The sequence below is a fragment of the Apus apus genome, chromosome 14 (assembly GCF_020740795.1).
Source record: "Apus apus isolate bApuApu2 chromosome 14, bApuApu2.pri.cur, whole genome shotgun sequence".
Classification (NCBI taxonomy): Eukaryota; Metazoa; Chordata; class Aves; order Apodiformes; family Apodidae; genus Apus; species Apus apus.
Genome location: NC_067295.1, coordinates 11,175,768 through 11,201,523, shown reverse-complemented (window position 1 = coordinate 11,201,523; position 25,756 = coordinate 11,175,768). Strand labels below are relative to the sequence as shown.

The following is a 25,756-nucleotide window of genomic DNA, read 5'->3' as shown; positions in this document are numbered from 1 at the left end:
ACAGATAAGTAATGATGAAATCATATGTTCATAATAAGAATACCCTCGATATTTCATATGGTTTTTACTACATTTACAGGGTACTTGCAATCTCTATAACTACGCTTCTTTGCAACCGTGTTTTCAAAGGGGAAGGGAACAGTGTTTAAATCAAAGTTGTGCTTTGAAGGCGCAGGCTTCTCTTTCGCCACGAGGAGGCTCTATTGTAAAGGTATTACAACTTTTCTATGGAAGTAAGCAAGTAATTCCAGGAGGTACCGTGGTTAGAAATAAACACACAAAAAACCCTAACCCCAAAACTTTTTGCACTTGTCCTTTCCCCTTTATCTTCTTTTTCCTCTGTCTTTTTCCTTCCTTTCCCTTCCTTCCCCTCCAAACTTGTCACGCCTAAAAATATGTGAAATATATTTGCTAACAGGATTGTAAATTTTACCCAATGAGCTTTTAGGTTCCAAACCAGTTTTAATTCTTCAATACAGATACTTTAAACATTTTTTTTCCTGAAAATATTTTACTGCAAAATATATAATATCTAAAGTAATATTAAAAAGCCCCCTCAAGAAAGAGTATCACACCTTTAGTACTCTTTGCTGATAGTATATCAAGAAGGGGGAGCCTGTGAAGCAGTGCACGTTACATTCCTACCCCTTCCTATGTAGTAATGTGTGCACACTTGTTTTAAATTAGGTTTTCTGAGCTTTAGCATTTATGATAGCACCCCAACTGCCTTTTTTTAGAAATACAGCTTCACTTCTTTGATTTTTTTTTTTATTATTTTTTTTTTTTAAGTGAAATAGAACATGAGCTTTCTTCTCCAAGAAGCAGCAGTAAAATAGACCAAAGTAGGTCAGGTATCATCAGAATTATTTCATATCTGTTCACATTTATTATATCATGAAGGCATCTGCAGTTTTACTCATTTGTGCAATCTATACCAGCTTCAAAACTAATTACATGCACAGGTTTGTGGCTTTTTGCCTAAATTTATTAAGGGGAAAAAAAAAAAAAAAAGAAACACAACATATATAGAAATTCAGTTAGTGTAGGAATGATCCAATGTAAACGAAAATCCCTCTGGATGTAATGGTATCCTCTTCCGTACTCCTTTTGATAGCACACAAGTTGTTCTAAGTTGTTATTACAAGTGTGAAAAGGAGTATTTTCTACTTTGGGGGAAAGCTTACTGGACAGAAACCAAGCATCAGCAACATGCTGAATATAATGAATATACATAAACATCAGGTAATCTGATACACTTCTGTTGGTTTGGAAACAGTAACATTTCAGAAGTTTCTTTATTCACATTAATTGAAGTCAGTATTAATAAAAGTAGATTAACTGTCCTATTTGTTATTGCTGTTGTTTAAATAACAACTGGTTTTGTCTTCATGCCTAGACTTTCAAGCAATTTCCACATCTTCCTCACCTGCCAAGGATCCCTCTTTATCCAGAGCTTGCTGAAGAATTCAAAGACCCTTCTCAGAACCTTGAAACTAAAAGTGGCTTATGTGCAAAATCCAAGGGGGATTGCATTGTCCTAGATCCTTACAGAAACTAATCCAAAGTATGCTTCCCTACTCAGTTATCACTTCTATCCATTCCACGAAAACCTTGTTACAATTCTGCATCACAGAGGAAGCAAATAGGCAAAACAAGCACTTCTCCCTCTCCAGTAGCTTGCTGTTTATCACAGGATATCATCCCAAAGAAGTTCTCTGTCTTTCAATGAAGACAGTACAGACCATTTTGTGATACACAATCTGTAACTGCTTAAAAACTTCAGATGACCCAGACTACCTTTGGTCACTATTAGAAGACAAAAGTTTTGTGGGCTTTGGGAAATTGTTTCTGATGAGTCACGGGGGGGGCATTTTGGATCAATCTGTACAAACCCATCTGTTTTTATCACCTCAGTGCAATCCTGAAGCATGGCCAGGAGCAGATACAGATGTCACTGGCCTGTTTATTTTCTCATAGGGCCAAGGCACTCAACCTAATCTGAAATAGACAGCTGTTCCTGCAAATGGTGAAAAAAAACAAACTCTACAGGTAAACTGCTGATCAGAGCTCCTGTGGATCCTGCATTACTCAGTAGCTATTCTTTTGACCCCATACACTTAAATGTTCAATGCACTATTTTCTCTGCTTACCCTGGAAGGTCTTCAACAAAGGACAAAAATAACCAGCTTGTGGTTCCAGTACAGGCAGGAAGAATTTAATTTTACCTGTTCACACAAATACTCGACTATTTCTCATCCAACGTTATGTAAATATATCCCAAGCTTAAAGACAAGGTCCAATTGCTATATGTATTGAGCTTGCTATTACAGAAAAAGAATTTAACTTTATTTTCATGTACAGCTTCAGAATATATAGAGCATAGAAAATGTTATATTATAAAGGCATATCAGGTAGAAAGAATATCTTAAAACACATTTGTCCTGTTAAAACTCTAGTTCAGACTGTTTTGGCATTTGTTTTCTTCGTATGTAGAAATTCCCATCTGCTGTGTTTTATGTGGCATTGTGCATATGCTGCTGTTTTGTACATCATGGTGTGCTTTTTACTTTTAGCTAAAGAGACATGGAATTAATTAAATTACTGTGGAATTAAGCTGTGTGTTCATGTACATCTTTATTTTAAATATTTGCTCAATAAATGAGATGAGCATTACCAATGCAAGAAACTGAAGAAGCCTCTCTTCAAGACTGTGGCACAAGAGCTTAACTTAAAATTTTACAGGACTGTCTTCTAGATATAAGGTAGTTTTAAAATATATTTGCTTAAGAATTTCCCTTACTATTTCCTGTTGCAATAAAACTAGCAAAATGGCTAGCCAATAGTCTAACTCCTCTCAACCTTAAACGTGCATCTGCTTATCTTAAGACAAACTCCGCTGGCTAGCAAAAAGTCAGGTTTTGAATCCAAAATGTATTCAGCAAACAGTAGAAACACTTTTTTAAAAAGTAGGGTAATAATCCTTGACATTGAGAGCATTCCCACTAAAATAAAAAACCTGACAAAATACTTGCATGGCTAGAATGGCGAGAATGCATTTTGCTTTAATTGATTTGGGTTTTTTACTGTATTATTAGTTTCCATGTGTTGTCCTGGCTACTAATCTAATTTCTTATTAATTTGTTGGGCTTTCTTTGCTCCCAAAAAACAAGTAGTACATGCCAAAGCATTTTAGCATATTCAAGGAATGTGCCTGGAACTACACGACCTATTTCTTATGTTGGAGACATATCCTATACAGTTATGCCCCTGAAAAAATGGGTCAGACCATCAGCTGATTTGCAACATGGTAAGTATTTGCTTTAGTAGAGCTACACTACTTTGTAATAACAGATTTGTTTTACATTAAGTGGAAAAACCTCATTAAAAAATTAATTACTTTTTTTATTGCTTGTGTCTTGGGCCAGTTGTAGTGATTATATGTAAATAAACACATGGTTAGTGCTTTTACAAAGTCAAATCTGTATTTAAGCATTAAAGCTGTGACTAACCAGGAAAAGCCACTTCATTCATCCTCGACACAATCTCTGAACTCCAAAAATCACCATCAGCCAAAGCCAGGATTGCACTGCTGAGCAGTTAAGCCTGGTATTACAGTACAGATCTATCTCAAAATAAGTATTGAAAACTAAAAATCTCTTAAGTAATTTTATCTTTAAAAACTATCCTGGAATTCAGAAGCATAGTAATTGCACTCTGATTTATTTAGTAGGAGTGTTTAGTTCAAGTAAAATTCACAAAGGAATTTAGAATTAATTTTTTAAAGGCAAATTTCCTACTGGGCAGACTCAAGGAGTTATTCTGTAAATTATGTTAGTCACGCTATCACCACAAAATACAGGACCAAGGTAATAAACATGTTGTGTTTGGCTGTGAAAATCTAAATTGGGCATTACCTGATGTCTAATTTGCTCAGAAATTTGCAGATGTAGGCAAGGTAATGCTTTCTTTTTCCCTTTTCTTCCTTCCAGGAAGGCCATGCACAACACAGACACAGGGGCTATGGGACTTGGCTGGGGCACGTCTTCCTACTCAGGATGCACCGCTCCCGAGTTGGGCAGTGAATCTGCTGGTAAATTTTCCCACCAAAGGCTCAGAATCCTTAAGTCAAATGTGAAAGAGAATGAGGCAAATCATTTGCTGGAGTACAAAAAAAGAGTTGTTTACTTTTGCAAAGCAAGTGGTTTTAATAAAAACTTGATGACACTTAACTGCACATTATAACCAGCAGAACACGGGTCTTCTGCCAGAACAGACACGCCGAGTGCAGCTTTTGGCTTTTACAATTGTTCTCTTTTTCACTGTGAGCTGGGCCTCACTTTTTACTCCCCCTATATTTATCCCATCCCAGAGGAATACATCTGGTCCAGGAATACAGTTAGCACATTGCTTACAAATCAGTTTGCATGGGCCAGGAACAAACTGTTAATGTCTAGTAAAGGGAAAACCATTTATGATCATGGAATATGTAAAAGAAACAACTTGGCTCTTTGCTGCTCAGCCCCCTGACCTGTAGGTGCCAGGCATTCCATTAAACCTGCCATTTTAAAAAATTCTGTTTCATATCAAGAACACAGTACATTTTTAGAGAAACAACACCTTTACTACAAAACCAGGTAAATGATTATATACAAAATGGTTACTGGAATTTGGTTTTGTACTGCAGTGACAGAAGTAACTAGCTGCTGACATTTATTTACGCTTCCTTAATACTAGGTACATAACACCACTGATCAGAGTAAAAGCAAATGCAATCCAGGCTAAGACGAAGGAGTAGCCATACTGGCCTCCAGAAACTTCAATGCTATATTGATTGCTCTTGTGTAGCTCTTCATGCCTGTCTGTGTAAATGGAAGCTGCAATCATAACACACAGACCTGGAGGAGGAAGAAAAAAGTAAAGTTTAGCATCTTAAAACGTTATCAATATGCATAAAAGCTATTCACTGTCCCTCTTCTGTTAGCTGCTTCCACCAATGTCCTTCCTGTCCTTTTTTGCAGACACTCCAACCTCAAATTAATCTGGGAGCATTTCAGGACACATTTTCAATTTATTTGGCACTGCTTAAATCTGAAGTGCTGTGGTGTACACAAAGTGAACACAAAATTATTCTAAACTTCTGGATAATTTTAAAGTCTAACAAAAAATTAAGGCAGTACCTGCCTGTAACAATTACAGATTTAGCTAATTTGATCAAGCAACTCAGAATCTCAAATTGACTCCCTTCAAAGTTTAAATTACTTTATTCCAAGCAGAGATGTCATCCATGCTTTAACTGCCTAAATAGATCAGAATGGAGCAGTTTATTGTTTAAACAAATATGAAGGATAAACTAGGACCTCAAAAGCCCTACAAATTTCTCATGCAGCTCACTCATTTCAAAACCTTTTTTCCCTTCCCCTTCTCACTTCCATGTAAACATCATTAAAGTCACAAGTGTTGAAAAATCACTCACATGACAGGAGCTGGATAATAGAGGTTAACACAAATCTTTCTCCTTGCTTTAGACGGAAGAGTTGAAGGATGAAAACCAGAAATGACACACAACAGAAAATAGTAGATAGGATCATTGTGGCCTGAACAGCCTGAATTGATGGATACTCTGCAAAAACAAAAGCAGCCTTGATTAAAAATACAGTTTCTATCTTTGCCTACTTCTGCAGTGAGCAGAGCTCAGCAGATACAGCAAACCAGTTGTGCATGCACTGCCTAGGGTGGTTCTCTGCTTCCTTCCTATTGATACAGCCAGTGGTTTAAGGACACTTAAAAGCTTTTCATAAAACTGAATAAAAATACTGAAGAGACTATTTCTCCCATGTCACATCCTTTGCCACCATTTATGTACTAAAAGCACAGTGAAACTGTCTCAAATGGCTGAAAAGTGCAGATCCAAGCCTCTAACCAGACCTGGAGACAGCTCTATCCCATAAGATGTAATTAGACAGGATATCCACATTGGGCTCAAAGGGATGCCTTTGAATAAGATTTTTCATCCTGTCAATTACTCTCCTACAACTAGGAGCTAAAGCAACCAACAGACTTGTGTAACTGCTGCAATGATACAGCCAAGCTAAGCTACATGTAGCTACCTCCTTATAGCACCTGCCCCCTTGCACAGCTACAGTGTGGTTAGGAGGTCTGTAACTGAGCTGCTCATAGTCTAGCTGCTTCAGGTACCTAATCTCCAGGGAGGCACAGCAATACAGACATCAAATGCAAACTCTTTCAATTCCTGCTAGCTTAGATATGCCTGTGCACAATGGATCCTGTCACTGCAGCATAGATATGCTCTAAACCAAATTGATGCTAGGAAAGTTACTTTATGGATACAGGACTCTCCAAATCATCTACTTCTTTATTACACATAAAGATTGAAAGCACAGAAATAAAGTAAATGTGACATTTGAGGGCTTTCTTGGGTTTTGTAAAGCAGGTTGTTAGGCTGTGCTACATACTAAGTCCTCTTTGTTAAAACTTCAATTTGTGTTCTGACTTGGTTCCACTTTTCCCCCCATCCCTGTACAGAGCCACTATCTTTAAGTTCTTCTTTGGGAGATGAAAGTTCAATTTTTAGGAAAATTCTATCACTTCAGCCACATTTCCAGATGACTTCACTGGTTTTACTTGCTGTAATTTTTTTAAGAATACTTCAGCACGTTTGTTTGTGTTTACTCTCTTGCACTGGGCTTCAAGTGCACCAAATAGTTCCTTTACTTCTTCTTACAGAAGCTGTTGGAACAGTTTGTTTTTCCAAAAGAAAAAGCGAGTATTAAAGTTTTTAGAAGACCTGAGTAGTTAGAGCATGCAGCTTCTTAAACAAATATTTTATTGCTCCTGCAAATTTCACAGTTATTTCACCAGATCTCCTGCTAAAGGAACTGACACACAGGCATGAAGAGACACTCACCTGTGAATTGATCAGTAATAGCAATACAGATGTTAGTGTTTGTGAGACACATCCTCCAGACATCTGTAGAAAAATTTTCTCCTACCCACCAGGCCTGAAAAGTAAAAAGTAAAGGGTTAATACAAGAGGAAAAAAAAACAAACAAACAACAAACAAACAAACAAAAAAACACACCACAAAATTCCACAGCTGTCCAAGAGTCTCTTGATCAGATCCATCCACTGGAACAACTTTCTCTTCAGTTTTGATAATTAACCATTCAAACAAAATTTGACATCTAATGGCATTTTGGAATAAAGGGTATATCATTATTCACATGTAATTTTCATTTTAGACCTGTGTAAAGTAGGAAAGGGAATAGATGGCAATCTTAAACTTCCCAAAGCACAAGGGATTTTCCACTGTTTGGGCAGAAATCGTGGATAGTCAGTAATTGCTCAGTTCTGAAGATACCTAGACAAGATCTGTTTCGTTCACCCAGACCCTGTCACTTTAAAGGCACAGCTTTTTCTAATTCAGAGGAAACAGCAGGGTATATATCTATGAAATAGAAGGTCTTTATAAGTTTCCTGGTTCCTGACACTGAATTGAATTAACCTCAGCTTCAAGTAGCTGTGCTGTCGATATGCAAATGCACTATGTACACTCTGGCATCTGACTGGAAGTGACTAGCAACAAGGTGAGATCCTCCCAAGGTATTTCTGTTTTGATGTTTTAACATTTAATACAAAATAGTATTACAGTAACTGAATAGATTTTTATGATAGCCTGGGAAATGTTGCAAGCACTCCACAGAAGTGGAATTTCCTCAGGAAAACCATTCCCATTCCAACAGCTACCCAGGCCTTTGTTTTGACTAGAGTTGAAAAAATACAACTTTTAAATATGACTCCTGGTAGCGTCTGCTGCTCAAATAGACATTCCAGAAACCTCACAGCTTACTGTGCAGCTTTGAAAACAATACTGCAATAAAACTGTAATATATCATGATAGCAGGCAGATGTGTAGTAGTAACAGTGTTTTAAGAAAAAGCATGACTTTCTCAGGATACCATTCATTTACATTTTGCAGTCCAATTTCAACATATTATTTTTCAGCTCTGAGCACTATATAATCCTTTCAGAGTTATTTTCATGACTATAAAAAGGCTCAGAAGATAATAAAAATCTAATACAAAGTGGTTACACAGTTTTAGTTTGTTTAAAAGTAGCTAATGACACAAAGCAGAGTGCATGGGGGTTTATTTCTATAATCATTTGATTTGTATGTAGCAGATCTGAACTAAGAGTCCACTGTCCTTACTTGCTAAATATTCAAAGGAGTAGGGTAAGACAACCTGCTCTAGTGCTCAATTAATGACCTACTACAATGGAAGAAATCAAGCAGCTGACAGAAAGATAACATCTGAGTTTGTATGATTTTGCAATAAAAAGTTGTAGGTAACACATCATTTAACTTGGAGCACGGTCTTGGAAACGACTACAGAATTCCAACCAGCTTCTCTGAATAAAGTATTTTCAGCAGACAACTATTTTTATATCCTATAAGCCTGTACATACACCAAACCTATTAGAAAAAGACTCCAAGGGACAGTGAAGAATACCAATCAGGATAGTGAACTGGTTTGGCAAGAGGAAAATTCAGTTAAGAGCTAGATGTAAATACTGGAAGGTAAATTCTTTCTGGTCACAAAAATAAAAAGGAAATTCGAAAGGAGTGCAATGTAAATTATTCTAAAACTTTTTGCTGAAACTGCTTAACTGTATGGAAACAGATACATTCATGGGTCTCTTTCATTATTTAATTGGACATCTTGGACAACTACTTGTAAGGCAAAGCATAACTTAACTGAAATTATCCACACACACTAATCATGAGCTATTTGACTACATGTACGTGACACAAAAAGGACAATAGATTCCTCCCCTCCCTTTCTCTCATATCTGGCTGAACCAAGTCCCACGGTTCTACCTGCAAGCATGGTAGTATTTGTAAATATCTCCCCAGCCAAGTATCTCGCAGGGGAGATTATCTGCATAATGTGGGCCTATAACACTGGTATGGCATGTCCTGAAACAGGCTTATCCATGCATACCAGCAAAATGCATATTTAAGGCATCTTTTCTTACAAAAAGGTATAAGCAGGCCAGTGTGCCTAACAAAGTTATGTGCTTTCAATAAGCAAGTTGAAGACAACTAGGGAAGAACATTTATGAAGCAAAGAAACGTGTGTCTTTGAGAGTAAAAGAGAAGAAATAACACTTACATTGTCAATAGTTGAGATGAACAGCAGTGCTGCTGAGGTTATGTGAAACACAATAATGAAAGCCAGCAGAATCAACATCCTTGATCTGTGGAGGCCTTAGTCTGAGACAAATCTGTTAAAAATAAGAGCATATATGAACAGTCTTTAAGAGCTTTCAGCTGATCAACCTGTCATTAGGCTATTTCACTGTGGCTGTGAGTAGTCGAGGTCAGTGTGAGTCTATTTCAGAGCGAGGTGCTGTTAGAGTCAGGAATATTGCATGTGGTTTCAGTCCCCAGCACACGGTTTCAGTCCCCAGCACACATTCTTTCTCCTGACAAAGGTTTTATTTAATCAGACTTTACATCAGCCTAACAGCTTTCTGTTTGTTACATGTGATACGTAACCAGCACCACTGGCACTGAAATGAATCACAACTTGAAATGAAGCCAAGAGGTGCATTTTGCAACCTGCCAGTAGGACAGCTGCAGTGAGTAAACAGAAGTTTCTTTCTGTGTGGTTCTCCAGCCAGGATATAAAACACTCCTTCGTCTTGACTTTTAGAGAAGTACTTTTCAGATTACAGCCTCATTTGCATGTGATGCTAGAATTTCCACTGGCTGAAGTAAGGCCTTGTTTCAACCATGCTTCCAAAGTAGGAAGAAACACAGATTTCAAAAGGATGCTTGCAGAACAAAATTAAGAGCATCAAGAACTTCCTTCTAGATTTAGTAACAACTATGTTGTATCTTAGGTCTCATACAGGTTGCCCCTTTTCATATAGGTACAAGTTTTACCCACTGATTAATGACTTCAGGCTACCATTTTCTCCAACATATTGTGCTTATTGGTAGGGTTGAATAAACCCATTAGTCACGTAATAATCCAGTTAGCTACGTTATGTTCAGTCATTCAACACTCTCTGTCTAGTCTACCTATTCACTGCATACCTTATGTAATCTGTTTATTACCATGGCACATCTCAAATGAAAAAAAAAAAAAAAATTCATATGTACAAAGGAACCACAAACTTTATTTGAACTGGAACCCCCAGGAAATACATAGGCACACAGCAAATAGATCAGGGAAAATTACCGTAATTAACAGACAGAAACGTATAATTGCTGGGTGTATCTATTGTCTTTTCCTTCTAGTGTAAAAATGCCTGCCAATGAATACGTGCTGTATTCTATTAGGAATCTGTCCTCTTGCAGACATTCCCATTGCATTTAATATACCCCATGCTGAAGTGGTTTCTGCATGTGATCACTCATGGATACATTAATGCATCTTTCTCCACTTTGCTTCGGACACATTGTCCTATGTCAAATTACCCTGTTCACATAACACAACAAATATTCAAAAGAAAAGGCCCTTACAATTTCTTTTTAAGATTCCCATTTTTTTCATGTCTAACCCTCTCTCCCCCACTGCCATTTACTAGAATCACAAACCACATGGAGAATTTAACCAAATAAAAGGACTACTTTGACAGCAATTTTAAAGCAGTTCCACTGGTATTTTCATCAGGCCAAAATACAACTACTCTGCAAAACTTTAACAAAAAGGTAACAGACAGCATATGAACAAGCTGAATAGAGGCTAGAAGTTCCAGACTAATCCTTTGCATCTACACCAGAGCAGAGCACTTCCTGCAGTACAGCATTAGAACAAGCACAAAGCCAAACAGCACTAAAGTGCTTTTGAGAAAAGGAAAATTGATCAGCTAACCTTCTAGCTGTATCTAACTGGAATGACTGTATGGGAAAGCTAAAATCCTAAAATAAGGAAAGGAGCTACTCAAGTTTTTATTCCTTTCCATTTTCTCACTGTTAAACTTCTTCTCAGCCACAACAAAGAACAGAAGTGACAAGTTCTCACAAAGAGCTGATTCTGCTGAATGACTCTAGATTCTCTGAATCTAGTTCTGCTTCTAGATATGTCATTCATGGCTCTCTATCGAGCCTTTCTTGAAAGAAAGGAAGGAAAAGGAGATAGTCTGTGGTTTTGTATGATGCCACATCCAAATATTTGTATTGTAAAATGTACCAGTCTTCACACAGCACTCCCTTGTCTTGTGGTTAGGTTTTTTTTTCTGAGTTTCATTTGTTGCACAGATGGTATCTAAGGAGACAATAACCAACAGACATCTACCATAAAAGGAACAAGAATCAAATTGTACTCAGTATTATTTTAAGAATAACAATACAATTTCATCTTATTACATGAAGCATCATAAAGTAAGAAAGACAGCAAAATTTAACCTAATTAAAAACAATTTTACAAAACCAAGACTTGCCAGCACAGAAAAATCCACTTAATCTTTAATCACATGAATGTTTTTGTTTTACTGCTTTCAGCCATAAACAGAAGTGTTTCAAACAGGATGGATAAACATGTATGGGTGATGAGGAGAAGACATTTTATGTTTTACCCAAATAAAACCAAGATTGAATGAAAGAGCTTTTTGTTTTGTCTTTACAAAAAAAAAAAAAAATAAGGACAGCAAGAATAGTTTGATGTTTCTGTTCTGTAGAAACTTCATAACTGACATTTTTAGATATTTCCTCCTGACTTGCTGGCAATGGTTCCTTTCATCAGCTGCTATAAGGTCTGTGCACACAGTGCTACAACTATACACTGATACAGGATTTGAATATGCTGAGGAAAGGAAGGAGACAGACCAATTCCAAGTCATCGATACCAGGAAAAGACAACAACAACTTGTTACCCAATCTGCCATGCCTGAGCAGGGATCCCAGAAGTGCACAGAAAGATCTGTGGGCTTAAATAATTCCTAGCAACTCTCTCTTCCCATGGAGACCAAGAAGGAGTGTCTGGGTCATCACAGCCTGCACAAGGAGTAATGAGGGGAGGAGGGTCTTCCACCTACACTCTATATAATCTGTGTGCAGGAAGCAAAGAGCAGCTCCCTTCTTCTAAGATCACAGAATCATTCTGGTTGGAAAACACCTTTAAGATCACCAAGTTCAATCATAAAGATGCAGCCAGCAATGACACAGAAGCTCCTACAGTATCTGCATCCCTCTCAAGGCAGAAATTCTGGACTTCATCTTTCAGGAGGGACTATCAGCAACCAGGCCTATTCCACTCCAGACAATGCTGGAATTTAAAAGTTTATTTTGGAGACTCAAGATCCTTCCAATCCCTCAGCAAGAAGCTATTCCTTCCCTGATCCTGTGAGGACAGACTGCCTGGGTACCTCTCCTAGCAGCTGGCAGCTCCTTTCCTCTCTCTATGAGCAAGGGAAGGGCACAGTTATGCTTTCACACGGAGTGTGCATTATCATTCAGAATTCTTACTTCAAGTATTTATTACTAACCAAATATTTGGTAACATCCTATCCTTCATACTAGCTGTAGTCCTCTTTGTTTCTTACTCACAATTAGCTGTTTCTCAAGGGCTCGTTTCAGGTTCCAAATTGTTCCTGGTTCTTCTAGCAGCAGCTGTAACCCCTGCTAAAACTTGCCAGACCAACAGCCTGCCGCCTGGCAGTGGCTTTGCCTCGCTCCTTCAAAATGGAGGGTGCCTGCAAGAACAAGTAAGCTGGCACTACTGTTCAACCTGGCTGAGCTAGTTCTGCTCAACAGAACAACCAGCATTTTGGGTTAGATTAAAATCTTATAATATCTTACATTTAGTTTATGCAGCCATGAGAAAATATTGCATTAAAGATGCTGTTAATAAGAACAGAAAATACATTTTTTAAATCACACAATTTTGAGATGCTAGTACTTTGTACTATTGCCCTAAACAAGAATCAATAAACAACTACATTAAAAAGATGCACAGAAATTATTAGATTCTTTAAGTAAAACTCTGGCATCAACGTGTGATGGGATAGGGGATTCTGTTGTATTTTTTCCATTGCTCTTTTGCAGCTTTGGAAGCACTGCCCTATTATCAGTGCTAACACATGCTGCTATGAAAAGGGTTCTTGTTCTTACTGGAGTCTTGCTCTTAACTGAACCATTGCTCAAGCCTTCTGTTTTAGCCTCTTGATGACAGGTAAGAATATTTGGATTGAACAAAAAAGCTTCCACAGCAGATTAATTTTTTACTTTCTATCATCTGAAGTCATATGCACTATGGTCTCAAGTCAGGGTGTTTAATTTTTAAGTACACTGCCTTTAGGCATGGATGAAGACTGGGATGATGCAATAGACACTGTTCATCATTCCCCAAAGTGGTTTGAATTCTTTTAATAGTTTTTACACACACATACACAAAAAGCTTTTTGGACACACTATAGCTGTCTTTCAATAGACACGATGGAGCCACTCTTCTCAGAATTACATGATGAAAAGACCAGAGGCAACAGTCACAAGTTACAACAAGGAATAGCCCAATTGTGAAAAATGTATTAATTATATTCAATGAGCATGATTAAGCACTGGAAAAGAGCCCAAGAGACTGTGGGATCTCCATTCTTGGACACCCTTCATGCCTTGACTGAAGCAAGGCCCAAAGCATCCTGAACTCCCAGCTTGGAGCAGGAGTCTGGACTGGAGACCTCCAGAGGCCCCTTCCAGCTCTGCTCTCCTGTCAATATGCAGCAATGTCAGGAACCTCCCTGTACTAATCCCCAGCAAAGCTCTGACAAAAGAGAACATAAAATTTGACTTAGCTCATCGCATGTGACATTAAAAACAGATTTGGGGGTTATAGTAAGAATAACATTGGATGTCAACACGAATTCTTCAATTTAATACCCCTTCACAAAGGATGCTGTAGGGCAGAAATGCACAGGTACAGCTGAGTTAGAAGTGCAGATTGCCGCGGAGTCCAGAATGAGTAAGTTATGAGAACCCTACTGAGCACATCCAGATCATCTGTGGCAATCAGGTTTTCCACAAATGGTAGTAAGTTGCAGGGCACTTACACAAAACACATTGAAAACAGAAGGCCAGTTATACTAACAACAAAGATTCTTACAATTAGTGCAGAAGAACTGTTTCTGGCCAATACCTCAGTGCTACCTGATTTTGCACAGAGAGGTAAGTGTAGCACTCACATTTATTTTTAATCTTTTCTGTAATACAGACTATTGGAAGCAGTAATTTGCACTTCTGCTACAAGAGCCTATGTGCTTTACAAGAGGTGGCTGAGAAGTGCCTCTGAGAATCTCCTAGACATGCAGAGGCAAGTACCTTTTTACAAGATAAAACAATATGACAACCACAGAAGTGCACAGAAAAAAGAAGTATGCAGTCCAGGGTTCCCAACATTTCTCTACTTATTAAGCAAATACGTTACAAAACTGGATTGCCTCCCTATGTCTAACCCCACCCCCACACACAAAAAAGCCTCAGTTTATCTTTAAGATAAACTTTATCTTCTTTTCCAGCAGTACAAAGAAACATGTCTATTTGATTTTTTTTCTACTTAGTGCAGCAAGCAAGTAAAAAGGAAAAATTTTGGCTGCAAAAAAACCTTTGACAGTTGTTAGCAGAGAGTTTATCACTACTTTCCAGTCCAGATGTCAGCTCCTCAACCCATGCTTTCCTTCCCATGTGGTTAAACTCTGTTTCTCATGTTTGTGCATACTTGGTTGTTGCAACCAGAGAAACACGTACATAGCACAGTATGTTTATCCTCTGCTCATTTGCATTCAGAAGGCTTAAGCTTATCCTACAACATTGTCTGCTGCCCTCACTTTGTAAGATCAAGTCAGGTTTTTTGTATCATCTTCATCTGAGTCCATGTATGAAGAAAATCTCAACACAGACAATCCTGGTCTATACTCCTAGAAAAATGGTGAGAACACCACAGGACAGCTCCTGCTGTTCAGCTGACCCAGGCTAGAGGTGTGCAGACTGCTTGACACCCACATCTGGTCTGCTGAAGAGACAGACACACCCGAAAGAAGGCTTAGAGGATCCTGCTGAACAAGTTACCCTAACTGCAGCTTTCTGCACTGAGATTGTTCATTGCAACTCGAACAGCAGGTCTTTGGGCCATCAATAAGGATTTGATTCAGCTGAACTTTCTTGAGGCCACTGGTATAAAACTGAATCAAAGCAAGCCTTCTTAAATACCAATTCTTCTGCCCATTGGTGCTATAATTATATCTGCAAATGTGAAGTTAGAAGAAAAAGCTTGTACACTGGTGCCATGAGAAGCCTGTCATCTTGTGATGCATCATAAGTTGTTTGGATTTACATGATAAATCACCTCATTTTGCTCAGTGTTCTTGAGCCACATCTCATGGTATCTCATGAGAGAGAACTCAGCAGTTGGCTCATGTTTTGCCTGTACCATTGTCTCTAACTTGCATAAAATTCCAGAGTGATTCTGCTTCTTTTTTTTTTTTTTTTTTTTTTTTTAACACATATGAAGGGTTCCTTTTTCTTGTGTGATTCTCAGAACTGGAACCAAACATGAAGTAAGCTCAGGCAGCAGAGTTTCTTCCAAACTAGCAAAACCTTTGAGGATTTCAACAATCCTGTAATAACTAGATATCAAACAACATAAAGGGCAAGAAAATCAGGAAATTTAACAACAAGGGAATAATTATACCAGTTGAAACAACCTACTCCCATCTCATTATTCCTTCTGTCTGAACTAATTTAACAGTTGGGAACACCAACAACACAAGACAATTTACTGAGTAATATTCCTCAAAATGAGGCAGGTAATATCCAAACTTTTACACTTTTTTTCTACACTTTGCCCTTTCAGTTTTCTCCAAGCTGACTATGGTTCTAACCCTGCTCACAGTCTGTGGTATCTGTACATTAATTCATCATTCAAATAATTTCCATTGGATCACCTGTCTGTCAGTTTTTGTTGCTGCAGGGTTAACCTGGCCAGAGGCCAAGCTGCAGGGCTGGCCTGACATAGGTACCCAGCACAGCAGAACATCCTCCCTGTCATCTGTGCTGCTGCACATCCCTGTGTCTTGCTATACATATCTCCCAGCTGGGACACATCTGGATCCTTTCCATGTCAATTATAGAATAATCTTTCTATCAGACAAGAAGTCCGGAAAGGACAAGCACATCCTTGTCCTTTTCTTCCTTCCTTTCCTTCCCTTTGTTTCTTTCTTTCTTTGGAAAAGACAATACAACTAAAACAATCCAGTTGTATTTTAGATGATGACTTGGGACCCTTACTTTACAGAATCAGCCTTTAAACATTTCCTAGAAAAGCAGTGCTAATCTTTAAGTTAACACTGCATGTAGACTTATAAACTGCATGCAAAGGTTTTGCTGCCAGTAATCTCTAAAAAAATGTATTGATAATTCTCGGGTGCACGAAGTGAGCTGCTACTGTTTAAGCTTACAGGTGCACTACAGAGAAACCAAGTTTTCCATTTTGTTAAAGTCTTATAAATAAAGTGTAATTCAACAATTCAAAATATAGGTCTACCAACAGATGTAGAAATCTTTGTATTTGTGCTCACACACTCCCTAGTTTTCAGGGAATCAAATATTTTGTGGAACTGGACCCTAGCTGACCCTTCATGTTCAGGTGTAGACTCAATATTTTCATGCTCAGGTATTCCAGAGCTAGCAATCAATACAGAAGCAGTATGTCCTCCAACCACTGATCTCTAGCCAGCTTGTAAATCTCTAAGAAGAGCTGGTTGGTTCTGACTAGACCCCTAAAATACTGAGCAGGAACCTGGGAGAGAAGTGCAAAATAAAGGCAACAGTTTACACAGCAAACAGGCGCCTACCCGATTTTTTCCTGGTATGAAGTTAGTCATGAAGAACAACGTATGTTCTTCAAAAAATAAAATTTCAGGCCCCTGCTTGACACTGAACTTGGCATCAAGAGAGCTTCATGTCCCTTCAGCCCCTGGATAGCACAGACACCATCAACTCTTCTTGCTTACAAGCAACCAGCTAACTGAGAACACACTCAAGCCCATTGCTCTTTGTGCTACCTATTTTATGTGGAAGGAAGAGAGCTTTTCACTTACACTTCCAGTTGCTTTTCAAAGTCCTTCATCACAAAGCAAGGAAATTAAAAGGAAATGAAACAATGTTCCCTGCATACAAGCACTGTATGTACGGAAAAAAAAATTTAAAAATCATCAATACAGCAAAAATTAAGTCACAGTGTTTTCCAGAGCCTTATCTGAATTATGTTTATGCTTTTTTAACTCAACAGCAGAAAATGGAAGTATGATCATTCTGTCAGATCTATATTTGTTGATGCCCTTGTAGCAGGCTGCATTAAGACTCAGCAAACTGCAGCACAATTAAAGCAGTTTGCTTGACATATTTTGATGGAGAAATACAGGGGCTGGAGACAAACTGAGAAGATATGGTGTGACCTAGTTTTTATCCAGCTTCTTTCAGAAACTCTTGCCTTGCAACCAAAGCCCTGAGGTCTGCTTTTTGTGTGCACCCAGACTAATATAAATGTGCATCTATAGGATAAAGAAGCCTTTTGTCACTACGGCAGGTGGGTGTCTGTCCATCCTATCAGTACTGAGTGGGACTGCCTGAACAACAGTAAACTTATAGCCAACAAGCTCATGTTCTTGGCCTACTTTTCACATATGTCAGGGTATACTGAGGCACTCTTTCAGCTCTTTCTGAATCTGTTTCATAAAAACTACATCTTAGCTCCTCCTCACAAACTCTACCTATTTACCAAAAGTAGAATAGACTGTGCTTACAGTCAGGCTTGACAGATCTTCCTTGGACTTCCTCCACTCCTCACCCTGTCCTTCTCATTAGATTTACACCATTAAGCCAGAATTCCAACATTTGGGAAATTATAACCCTGCTATCCCATACATTTCCAAACAAAATCAAGAAAAAAACTGCAGCAAAAATGCAAAGTGCCAGCTCTGAATACTGAGACCCAAAGAAGCTGGTGTTTCTAATTTCTTAGGAATGCTTTTAATAAAGTTCTGACCTAGGGATGCCAGCATTGCTGCCACTTCTGTAACACTGTTGGTCATTTATTTTTAAAAGCAAGCTCAGGCTGGGTTTAGACTTGCCCTGCCACTCCTTTCACTGTGGCCCTACTGTGTGCACTGCAGAGGGAAGTCACTCTGCCATGAAGCCTTTGTGGCATACTGAGCAAAAGAAAACAGGCAGGGCCTATGGGAAAACACAACCACAATGCCCTATCATAGGCTGGGGAAGTGGCACATACAGGGAAAATGCACCTTGTGACATCTTCCCTGAAAATCGTAAAAAATACCCTCAGGCTTAAAAGATTTAAGATACATGTGTTCAAATGCTCCATCAAAACCTCGAAGATAAGCATAACAGCCACTGTATGCTGAGAAGACAGTTTAGCAGGTACAGAAGCCAGCTTCCTATACTGACAGACCCTTGACTACAGGCATATTTGAATAATAGTCTTTAAGCCTTCATCTGTTGAAAACTGCTCTACTGAGTTCAGTAGAAAGACAACATTTGTCCTCCTCCAGCAGCACAAAACAGCATCTATCTCAGAAATACATCTTTTATATATCCTTCTTTTTCCCTAAAGCATTCTTTTCTTGTAACAGCATTTTTACACCAGATAATTATAACCACATGTTTAACCTGTTCTATGTCTGCTTCTAAAACCCAGCACAACCCACAGTGGTGTAAGGTAGGCTGCCTGATTGCTAAACAACACCTGAAATTGTTACAATTTATCTCTAACTCCCACCATAGTTATTGTGCCCTCTAACCTCTGCTGGTCCACCTTCAGTTTATGCTGGGTAACATGCCTTTGGAAAAATGCTAACAAAAGCTGGTCTTTAATGAAAGCTATCCCCTGGGAGCAATCTGTTCAAGAGAGTAGTTCTCAGAGAGCTCACGTTGTTTGAGAAGATGCAGCTCTAACTTGAAAGCAGGAACTGCTTTTATACTATAGCTTCTGATTTCTTACAAAACATAATTGTATCCTCCCAGCTTTCACAGTGGCATCTGCAAAACACACTACAAAATGTTTGTAATTCTAAGTACATATGGGTAGAGCTTAGCTGTCCACTTAGAAACTAAAAAGAAAGAAAAACACAAACAAAAAACATCAGGACACATAATTTCAGGCATCCTCTCTGTTCAGCCAGTCTGCTCTGAGCGCCAGACACCACTTCAGTGTAACAAAGTTGTGGGATACATTGAAACCTTGTTAACAATCAAGCTGGTCTAGAAGTACTAAAAGCTTGTTTTCCTAAACTAAGACAAGAGCTTCTGGTTCTGACTTGCTAATTTTCAAAGATGAAGACAGACTAGGGATACACTTGCTTGCAGGTCAACGCAAACACATTGAAGCAAGAACTGTTTAACCTAAAGATGAAAATAAATTGCTGTAAATCAGGTGTGAGCACATTTAGGATGGAAATTACAACCCTTAGAGCTGTCAGGTTGTGGAACAACCTCGCAATCACCACAGCAGGGTAAAAAAAGATCTGCCTCCACAAAAAAAAAAAAAAAAGAAAGAGTTCGTGTGATCCAGTTATTGTGCTAACAGGGGAGCAGACCTGATGACCTGAGAGGTCCCTCCAGTTCTGCACTCCTGCGAAGGTTATCCCCACAATTTGAGGTCTCTATGTTTTGCAACACACTTACCAGTGGCCTTGGTACTCTGCTGAATTCTCTCCTGTCCTTCAAAGGCTACAGGTAACTGGGAGCAAAGCCGGCTGTTGCTATGTGTAGTGGAGTAACTCAAGGGTGATCATGGGACTGACTACACACAGTCAGCTTTAAGGAAGGATTCATTTCTAAAGCTACAAAGAGCAAGCCAGGCCTGTCCCTTGTCTGAAGGTGACCTAGGAGCCACCATTGCCTCCCAACACTCAGGAGCAGTGGTCAAGAAGCACTGAGCTTGCTGCAGCCCCCTGGCACAGCCCTGCCTCTGGCTCAGGGAATCAGCCAGCCGCTGCGTGGAGCTGGCGCAGTGACACAGGGTGTACCCACAAGATATTCAAGCTATGAGAAGCCTCCTGGGAACCTGATTCTGAAGCAAATAGCTGAACTGAGGTGCGGCCTGGCCTAGCCTCACCCCTGCTCAATCACCGGGTGGCCACATTTGGGTGTCAAGGCTGCTCCCGTTCAGTACCTCGTCAGGGCAGGGAGGGACAGACCAAGTGTAATACCAGACCTTTTCATCAGGCTGACAGATTAAATGTGTCCTCAGTTTGATCCAATGAAGGAAAAAAAAAGAAAAAAAAAGAAAAAGGAAAAAAAAAAAAAAAAGGCACACCTGCAGCATTAACTCCAGGCATAATTACAGTTCTGGGAGCAAATCTCAGACCCCAAGTTCTACTGACTACAGACTGCTGCTTATCCAGAGATTATTCCAGATACAACAGAACAGCTTGAGTGATTTATGTTGTTCCACCTAATTAACCAACAAACAAAGGCAGAAAAGATCTGTCTTCCCAGATTTAAAGTAATGCACTTAGTTCAGTAGAAATGATCACTGATATTGTTTTAACTTTGGCAGATGCTCTATGGAAATTGCAGGCAATTAAATGTGTTACATTCACTGTTGTAAATTTTTCAAACTGCTCATTTTGATTTGGCTTTGACTAGCTCTGTATTGAGAAATTCTGGTTATTTCAGAGTTCACACACCATCTACCAAGAGTGTGAAAATACATCTCTATTGACAGAACAACACTTGGCTATAAAAGCAAAGAGCAAAGTCTTCCACAACTATTACTACTATTTTGTTTCACAGCAATACTGTAGCATATGACTGGATTTAATATTCAGCCTACTTCAGAATGTAATTTTTACATCCTAATTTGTAACTGGTTCTATTGAAGTAAAACTTAAAGGTTGCCATGTGAACTTTATCAGTTGGAGTAAGAAGGATTTCTAACATTTGTTTCACTGTACAGTAAAGTGCCCTAGTTGCACTGCTCTTCTACACCCTGGCTGCTCTACGGACACAGAGCCCAGTCACCTCCTGCTACCATCTGCATAAACTTCGCTCTACCCTAGGGTTCCACCTCAACCAGGCTGGCTGCCCATCAGCCCTCAGGTCACTGCAGAGCTACATCTTTTCCTACCAGCCACAGTGCCAGGTAAAGGCTCTGTCAAGCATGCTGGCACGTGATAAATGGGCAGGCTCAGCCCATTCTCTTCAGCTCTACATCAGACTCTTGTAGCAGTCCCTAGACAGGGCTTTGTTTCTGGTTTGTTGCTTCCATGGATTGAGAACCCTCAGCCTTGCAGAGCATCAGTTGATGCATTTCAACATAGGTGTCTGGGGACTTGGGAAGGGCACTTTCTGCCTGAAAGAAGGCCATCATTTCAATGTCTTTTGGGACACTTAACACCTGCATCAAACACCTGAGGGGGTGTTTGTACTGCCCACCTTGGCTGTCTGCGACCTGTGCAATTCTAAACACATCATAATATTTAAGAATCAGTGAGGTAAACCATAAATATATATCCTATAGCCATCTCTAAGGGGTGTTTTGAGTCAGTCCACTTTCGGCCTCACCTACAGACTCCTGTGAACATCTCTACACAGCCAGAGGGTTATATTTTAAGGTCACACCCAAATTATGAGGCTTCACTTGGCATGCACATACCATCATTAAACCTGCCCACGAAACTTCACAGGCAAAATAAAAAGGCATAATTACATTTTCCCCATTCAGTGAAGAAATAATCATTCCTTTGATAGATTTAGACCATCAGGCTTTCTCTTGAATCCCACCCAGCAAGATCTATTTTCTAAAAATCAAGATGCTTATCTTCCTGATTAAGTTATGAGCATCACCTGACATATTGAGATATATTTTACAGAATTATCTTATCTCTAAAATAGCAAAGCTTTCAATAAAAATAGCAAAGACTTGACATCCCCCTGCAAACATCACTGGTTTGCTTTGAGCATCTGAAACAAACAAACCCTAACAAACACTGAACAACAGCTCCATGAATGGAATTCCTTAGTGCTGTGCTTGTTTCCCCTGCTTTCCCTCTGAGACCAATCTGATTTCAATAAAAGCTGTGCATTCCTTTCTACTTTCAAATCTGGCTCTGCTGAAGTATCGCATGGATTTTATATAAAGTGTTCAGTACACTTCAGAGTAAATCTCCTCCTTATTAGTTCCTGTATAACACAGTGCTTTATTCTGCTGGGTCTTCTTCCAACAGGAACAGGTCAGTAGGACCTGGAAAGTACATCTTCTGCTGCCTAGCAATATAAAAGACTTTGTCCCCAGAGACCTGCTTATCTCTCTAATTAAACACATTCTTGTACTGATTTATGTGGTGGTGTCATGTCTTACATGATGCTCAAGTCACAAATAGAACATAAAGTGTAAGTGGAAAACCAAAATATACACAAACCACCGAGGTGAAAGAGAAGAGTCTCCCTGTGCTGTCATCCATCTTGTTTTTAAATGAACAGGGAAACAGCATTATGAAAGGAGGCAGACAACAACTAATACACTTAGCAAAACCAGAGGAAGGTCTTGCTCCTCTAAAGATGGAACTCATGAGTACAACATTCTTCTAATCATTGTAGGAATGTCAAGCCCAAGATGGGAAACAAACTTGAGACGAACCAGACAATAAAATAAAAGGCATGAAAATGGAAGTAAGAGCGAGATACAAGGCAACCATAAAGTGAGAGATGCTAATAAATCAATGGGTGAAGAGTGTATTAATTGAAAGTGTGTGATGAAGACAGAGATGCTAATTTCTTTTAAGCAATGTTGGCCAGAAACAGTAAGTACAGCATCTAAGAATTGAGACAGAACCCTTGTCTAGGGGATGTTGCAGTAGCCTTCATTCCTGACCTGCTCAGTCTGTTGAACAACTTCCTTTATTAACAGGGCTTTACATCTTGTTAATACTAGAAAAAAAAAAACAAAACACTGTTTTTCCTCACTAGCAGATCCACAGCATAATCAACACTGTTTGGGTGCATATGATAGAAGTCTTTCCAGAGACCACAAATAAAGAATACACCAGTAGTGTCTTGTCTACTGATGTTGTTTTTGTTTTAAATTGTATTAACAGACCATTTGCCTTTACAAATGAGCATACTAACAAGAAACTGATCGCGTCCTAAGAATTGTCAGGGTATTACTGCATATCATCTTGAGTTAATGTTGATGGCTATCAGCAAAGTAATTTCTGCTTTCCTGGCTGGGCAGACAGTTGACCTGGTAACATCCATGTCAGTCATGCAACTGACATGATAAAATCTGTACATATCTTTATTCAGCATGGAGGATGAGTCTTCCCCCAGGTATCCAATGGTCTATTCTGCTACTTTATTCTACAAGCTCACAAAGGGGTGCAGAGGATAGCAAGAGCTTTTATTTTCAATGTCTTTGAAGCAAAGGTCAAGTCCTTACATTTTACACTGAATAAACACACATCAGCTTCTTGCTAACACATTCTCCATGTGCCTTTGTTTCCACTCCCACTTTGAGTATACCAGCTGTGGTAAGTACCTGTATCCCAGCTGCATTTCTTTGTGTAGCATTTAATGCCACACACTCCCTTACTAAAAAGTAGCTGGATTCTTCAGTAAAGTGCAATTCTCATTTCTCTCCCTGCTAAAACTCATGCCCAGTACTCCCCTGCCAATCCATCTCTGCAGCCACCTGCCATCTCAGTCCTGGCAGTCCAGCCTCACAGCTCTTTTTCTGAACTACCACACCCTGCCTGGACAGCAAAGCATTCAAAATCAACATCAGAAAGCAGATCTGGGTGGAAGAGTCATCACAGACTATTTTATTTGACAGAAAAACCATCTGCCAAGAAGGCTTATTTTACATTGCTAACATACCAGCACTGTATGTACAGAATCTGGTAGTAACTGAAGAGAAAGAGCTACTTTTTCTGTTTTGGTGAAGATTAGTCAACCATAGCTGTTTACTTCCAAAGTTCCTAAAGAAAACTCTAAGAAAACAGAGTGTGCATTTCACAGGTATTGGGTGGGTTTCCTCACAGCCCTCTATCAAGTTAGAAGACACTTGTAAGATGCTCAACTGCAATAATTGACATATTATTTTGAGGTGCTGGGAAAAACAAACAAACAAACAAACAACCTTCCTACACCATGTGAACAAAGTATTTCTGCCAAGAAATTAAGGGAGGGATGGAACTGCAGGTTTATGAGTGGCAGCATGCTGTGAGCAGGAGCAAGCCCTGGCTGTGCCTGCTGGAGGAAAGGACAGCGGTGCACGATTCTTCCTAGAAATGTCCAAACAAGGAGCTGACCTCTAAAATTCAATACTCGGTACTACAACCAACCCACGTTACCAAAAGCTGCTTGTCTGGGATTTGGCACAACAACCTCCCGGGTACAAGTTGGACACCACATACAGAAAGAGAAAAGCAAACACGCGTGAGAAGGCCAGACCGGCTTCTTATTAAAAGTGTAACTTGACTCAAGTGGAAAAACGCTTAACGCCGGCAAAAACCGAAATCTGCGCTGCATTAAAGTGTATTTCCTTCCACTAGGGGGGGGTCAGCTGCCAAAAACAATCCAGTGTTCTCGTAGCACACGCAAGCTCCACTTTTGAGTACATTTTAAAAAAAACACCCCCCCAAAAAAAAAAAAACCAACAAACCAAACAACAACAACAAAGCAAAATCACACCAAAACAAAAGACCACCAAAAAAACCAACCCAAACCCCCCTCTCCTGCGGAGACAGCGAACTTTCTGCTGGTTCTTGGAGCCCCTCGGACGAGCCCGCCCGCCCTGCCCGGCTCCCCGACGCCCAGCGCAGGGCCCGGAGCCGCCCTGCCCGCCACCGCCACCGACCTTCGTTTTGTAGCAAAACCGAACGGTGGATTTTTCCTTTCCCCCCCCCCCATTTCTTCCTGTGCCTCCCCTCACCGGCAGAGCCCGCTCCGGGCCCGGCCCCCGCCCCGCTCACCCCCAGCCCGGCCCAGGCTACTCACGGGCTGGGACCGTCTGGCGGCGGGGCTGCCTCCCGCCCGCCCTCCTGCAGGAAGGAGCTCCGCACCGGAGCGGGGCGTGGAAAGAAAATAATGTTCCAAAGTGGCCCTCCGCCGCCTGCGAAGGCAGAGGGGTGTGTGAGTGTGTGTGTGTGTGTGTGAGCGAGCGTGTGTGCGCGGGGAGGGAAGGAGGGACGGGGCGAGCACGGGAGAAACTTTTTCCCCGCCCGTTTCCCCTCGGGGCGGGCGGGCATCCAGGCGCGCCGCCGCCCGGCCCTGCCCGGGAGCGATCGGCCCCTGCGCCCGGGGCCGGTCCCGTGAGCCTGGGCAGGGCGGGCAGAGCTCCGGCCGCTCGGGATGCCCCGGGCGGCCGCTGGTCCCGCTCCCCGGGCCGTCCCCGCCCTCCGTCCCGGAGCGGCCCGGGCGCTGGCCCTGCGAGGAGGGAGCGCTCCGAGCCCGGCGGCGGGGGCTGCTCCCGCCTCAGCGCAGCCTTCCCGGAGACCGGGCAGGGCGCGGGGGGCAGCGCCCCGCCTGCCACCGCGGGCGAGGGAAGGGGCAGGAGGGAGGGCGGCTGCTCAGCGGCGCCACGAGCGCTTTTCCCGGGGACGGCGGGTGGGGGGAGCCCCCGGGAGCCCCCGGGAGCCGTCTGGGGAAGGGCGCGCGGCTTCCCGACGCGGGGAGCCTGTCGCGGCACCGCAGGCCCGGGCGGGCGGGGGGCGGCGG

The 25,756-nt window shown here is 40.6% G+C and overlaps 1 protein-coding gene and 1 long non-coding RNA gene across 5 annotated transcripts; one reads left to right on the top strand and one right to left on the bottom strand.

Moving 5' to 3' along the window:
* Positions 1–2,613, top strand: LOC127390656 (uncharacterized). The gene is made up of 2 exons (XR_007890907.1): positions 1–211; positions 1,397–2,613. It is a non-coding gene; the product is annotated as an uncharacterized LOC127390656 (long non-coding RNA).
* EMP2 (epithelial membrane protein 2) lies at positions 2,188–25,355 on the bottom strand. 4 transcript variants are annotated; one of them, XM_051632490.1, is made up of 6 exons: positions 25,037–25,355; positions 12,575–12,720; positions 9,192–9,303; positions 6,926–7,019; positions 5,474–5,620; positions 2,188–4,895 (listed from the first exon to the last, which is right to left on the bottom strand). In XM_051632490.1, exons 3-6 carry the CDS (start codon positions 9,267–9,269, stop codon positions 4,711–4,713), a joined length of 504 nt encoding a protein of 167 aa, XP_051488450.1. In that variant the 5' UTR covers positions 9,270–9,303; positions 12,575–12,720; positions 25,037–25,355; the 3' UTR covers positions 2,188–4,710. The 4 variants fall into 4 exon arrangements, with proteins under 4 accessions (XP_051488450.1, XP_051488449.1, XP_051488451.1 ...); XM_051632489.1 differs by lacking the exon at positions 12,575–12,720 and having other exon boundaries at positions 25,037–25,354; XM_051632491.1 differs by lacking the exons at positions 12,575–12,720; positions 25,037–25,355 and adding an exon at positions 24,972–25,022.
* Positions 25,356–25,756: the final 401 nt, after the last annotated feature.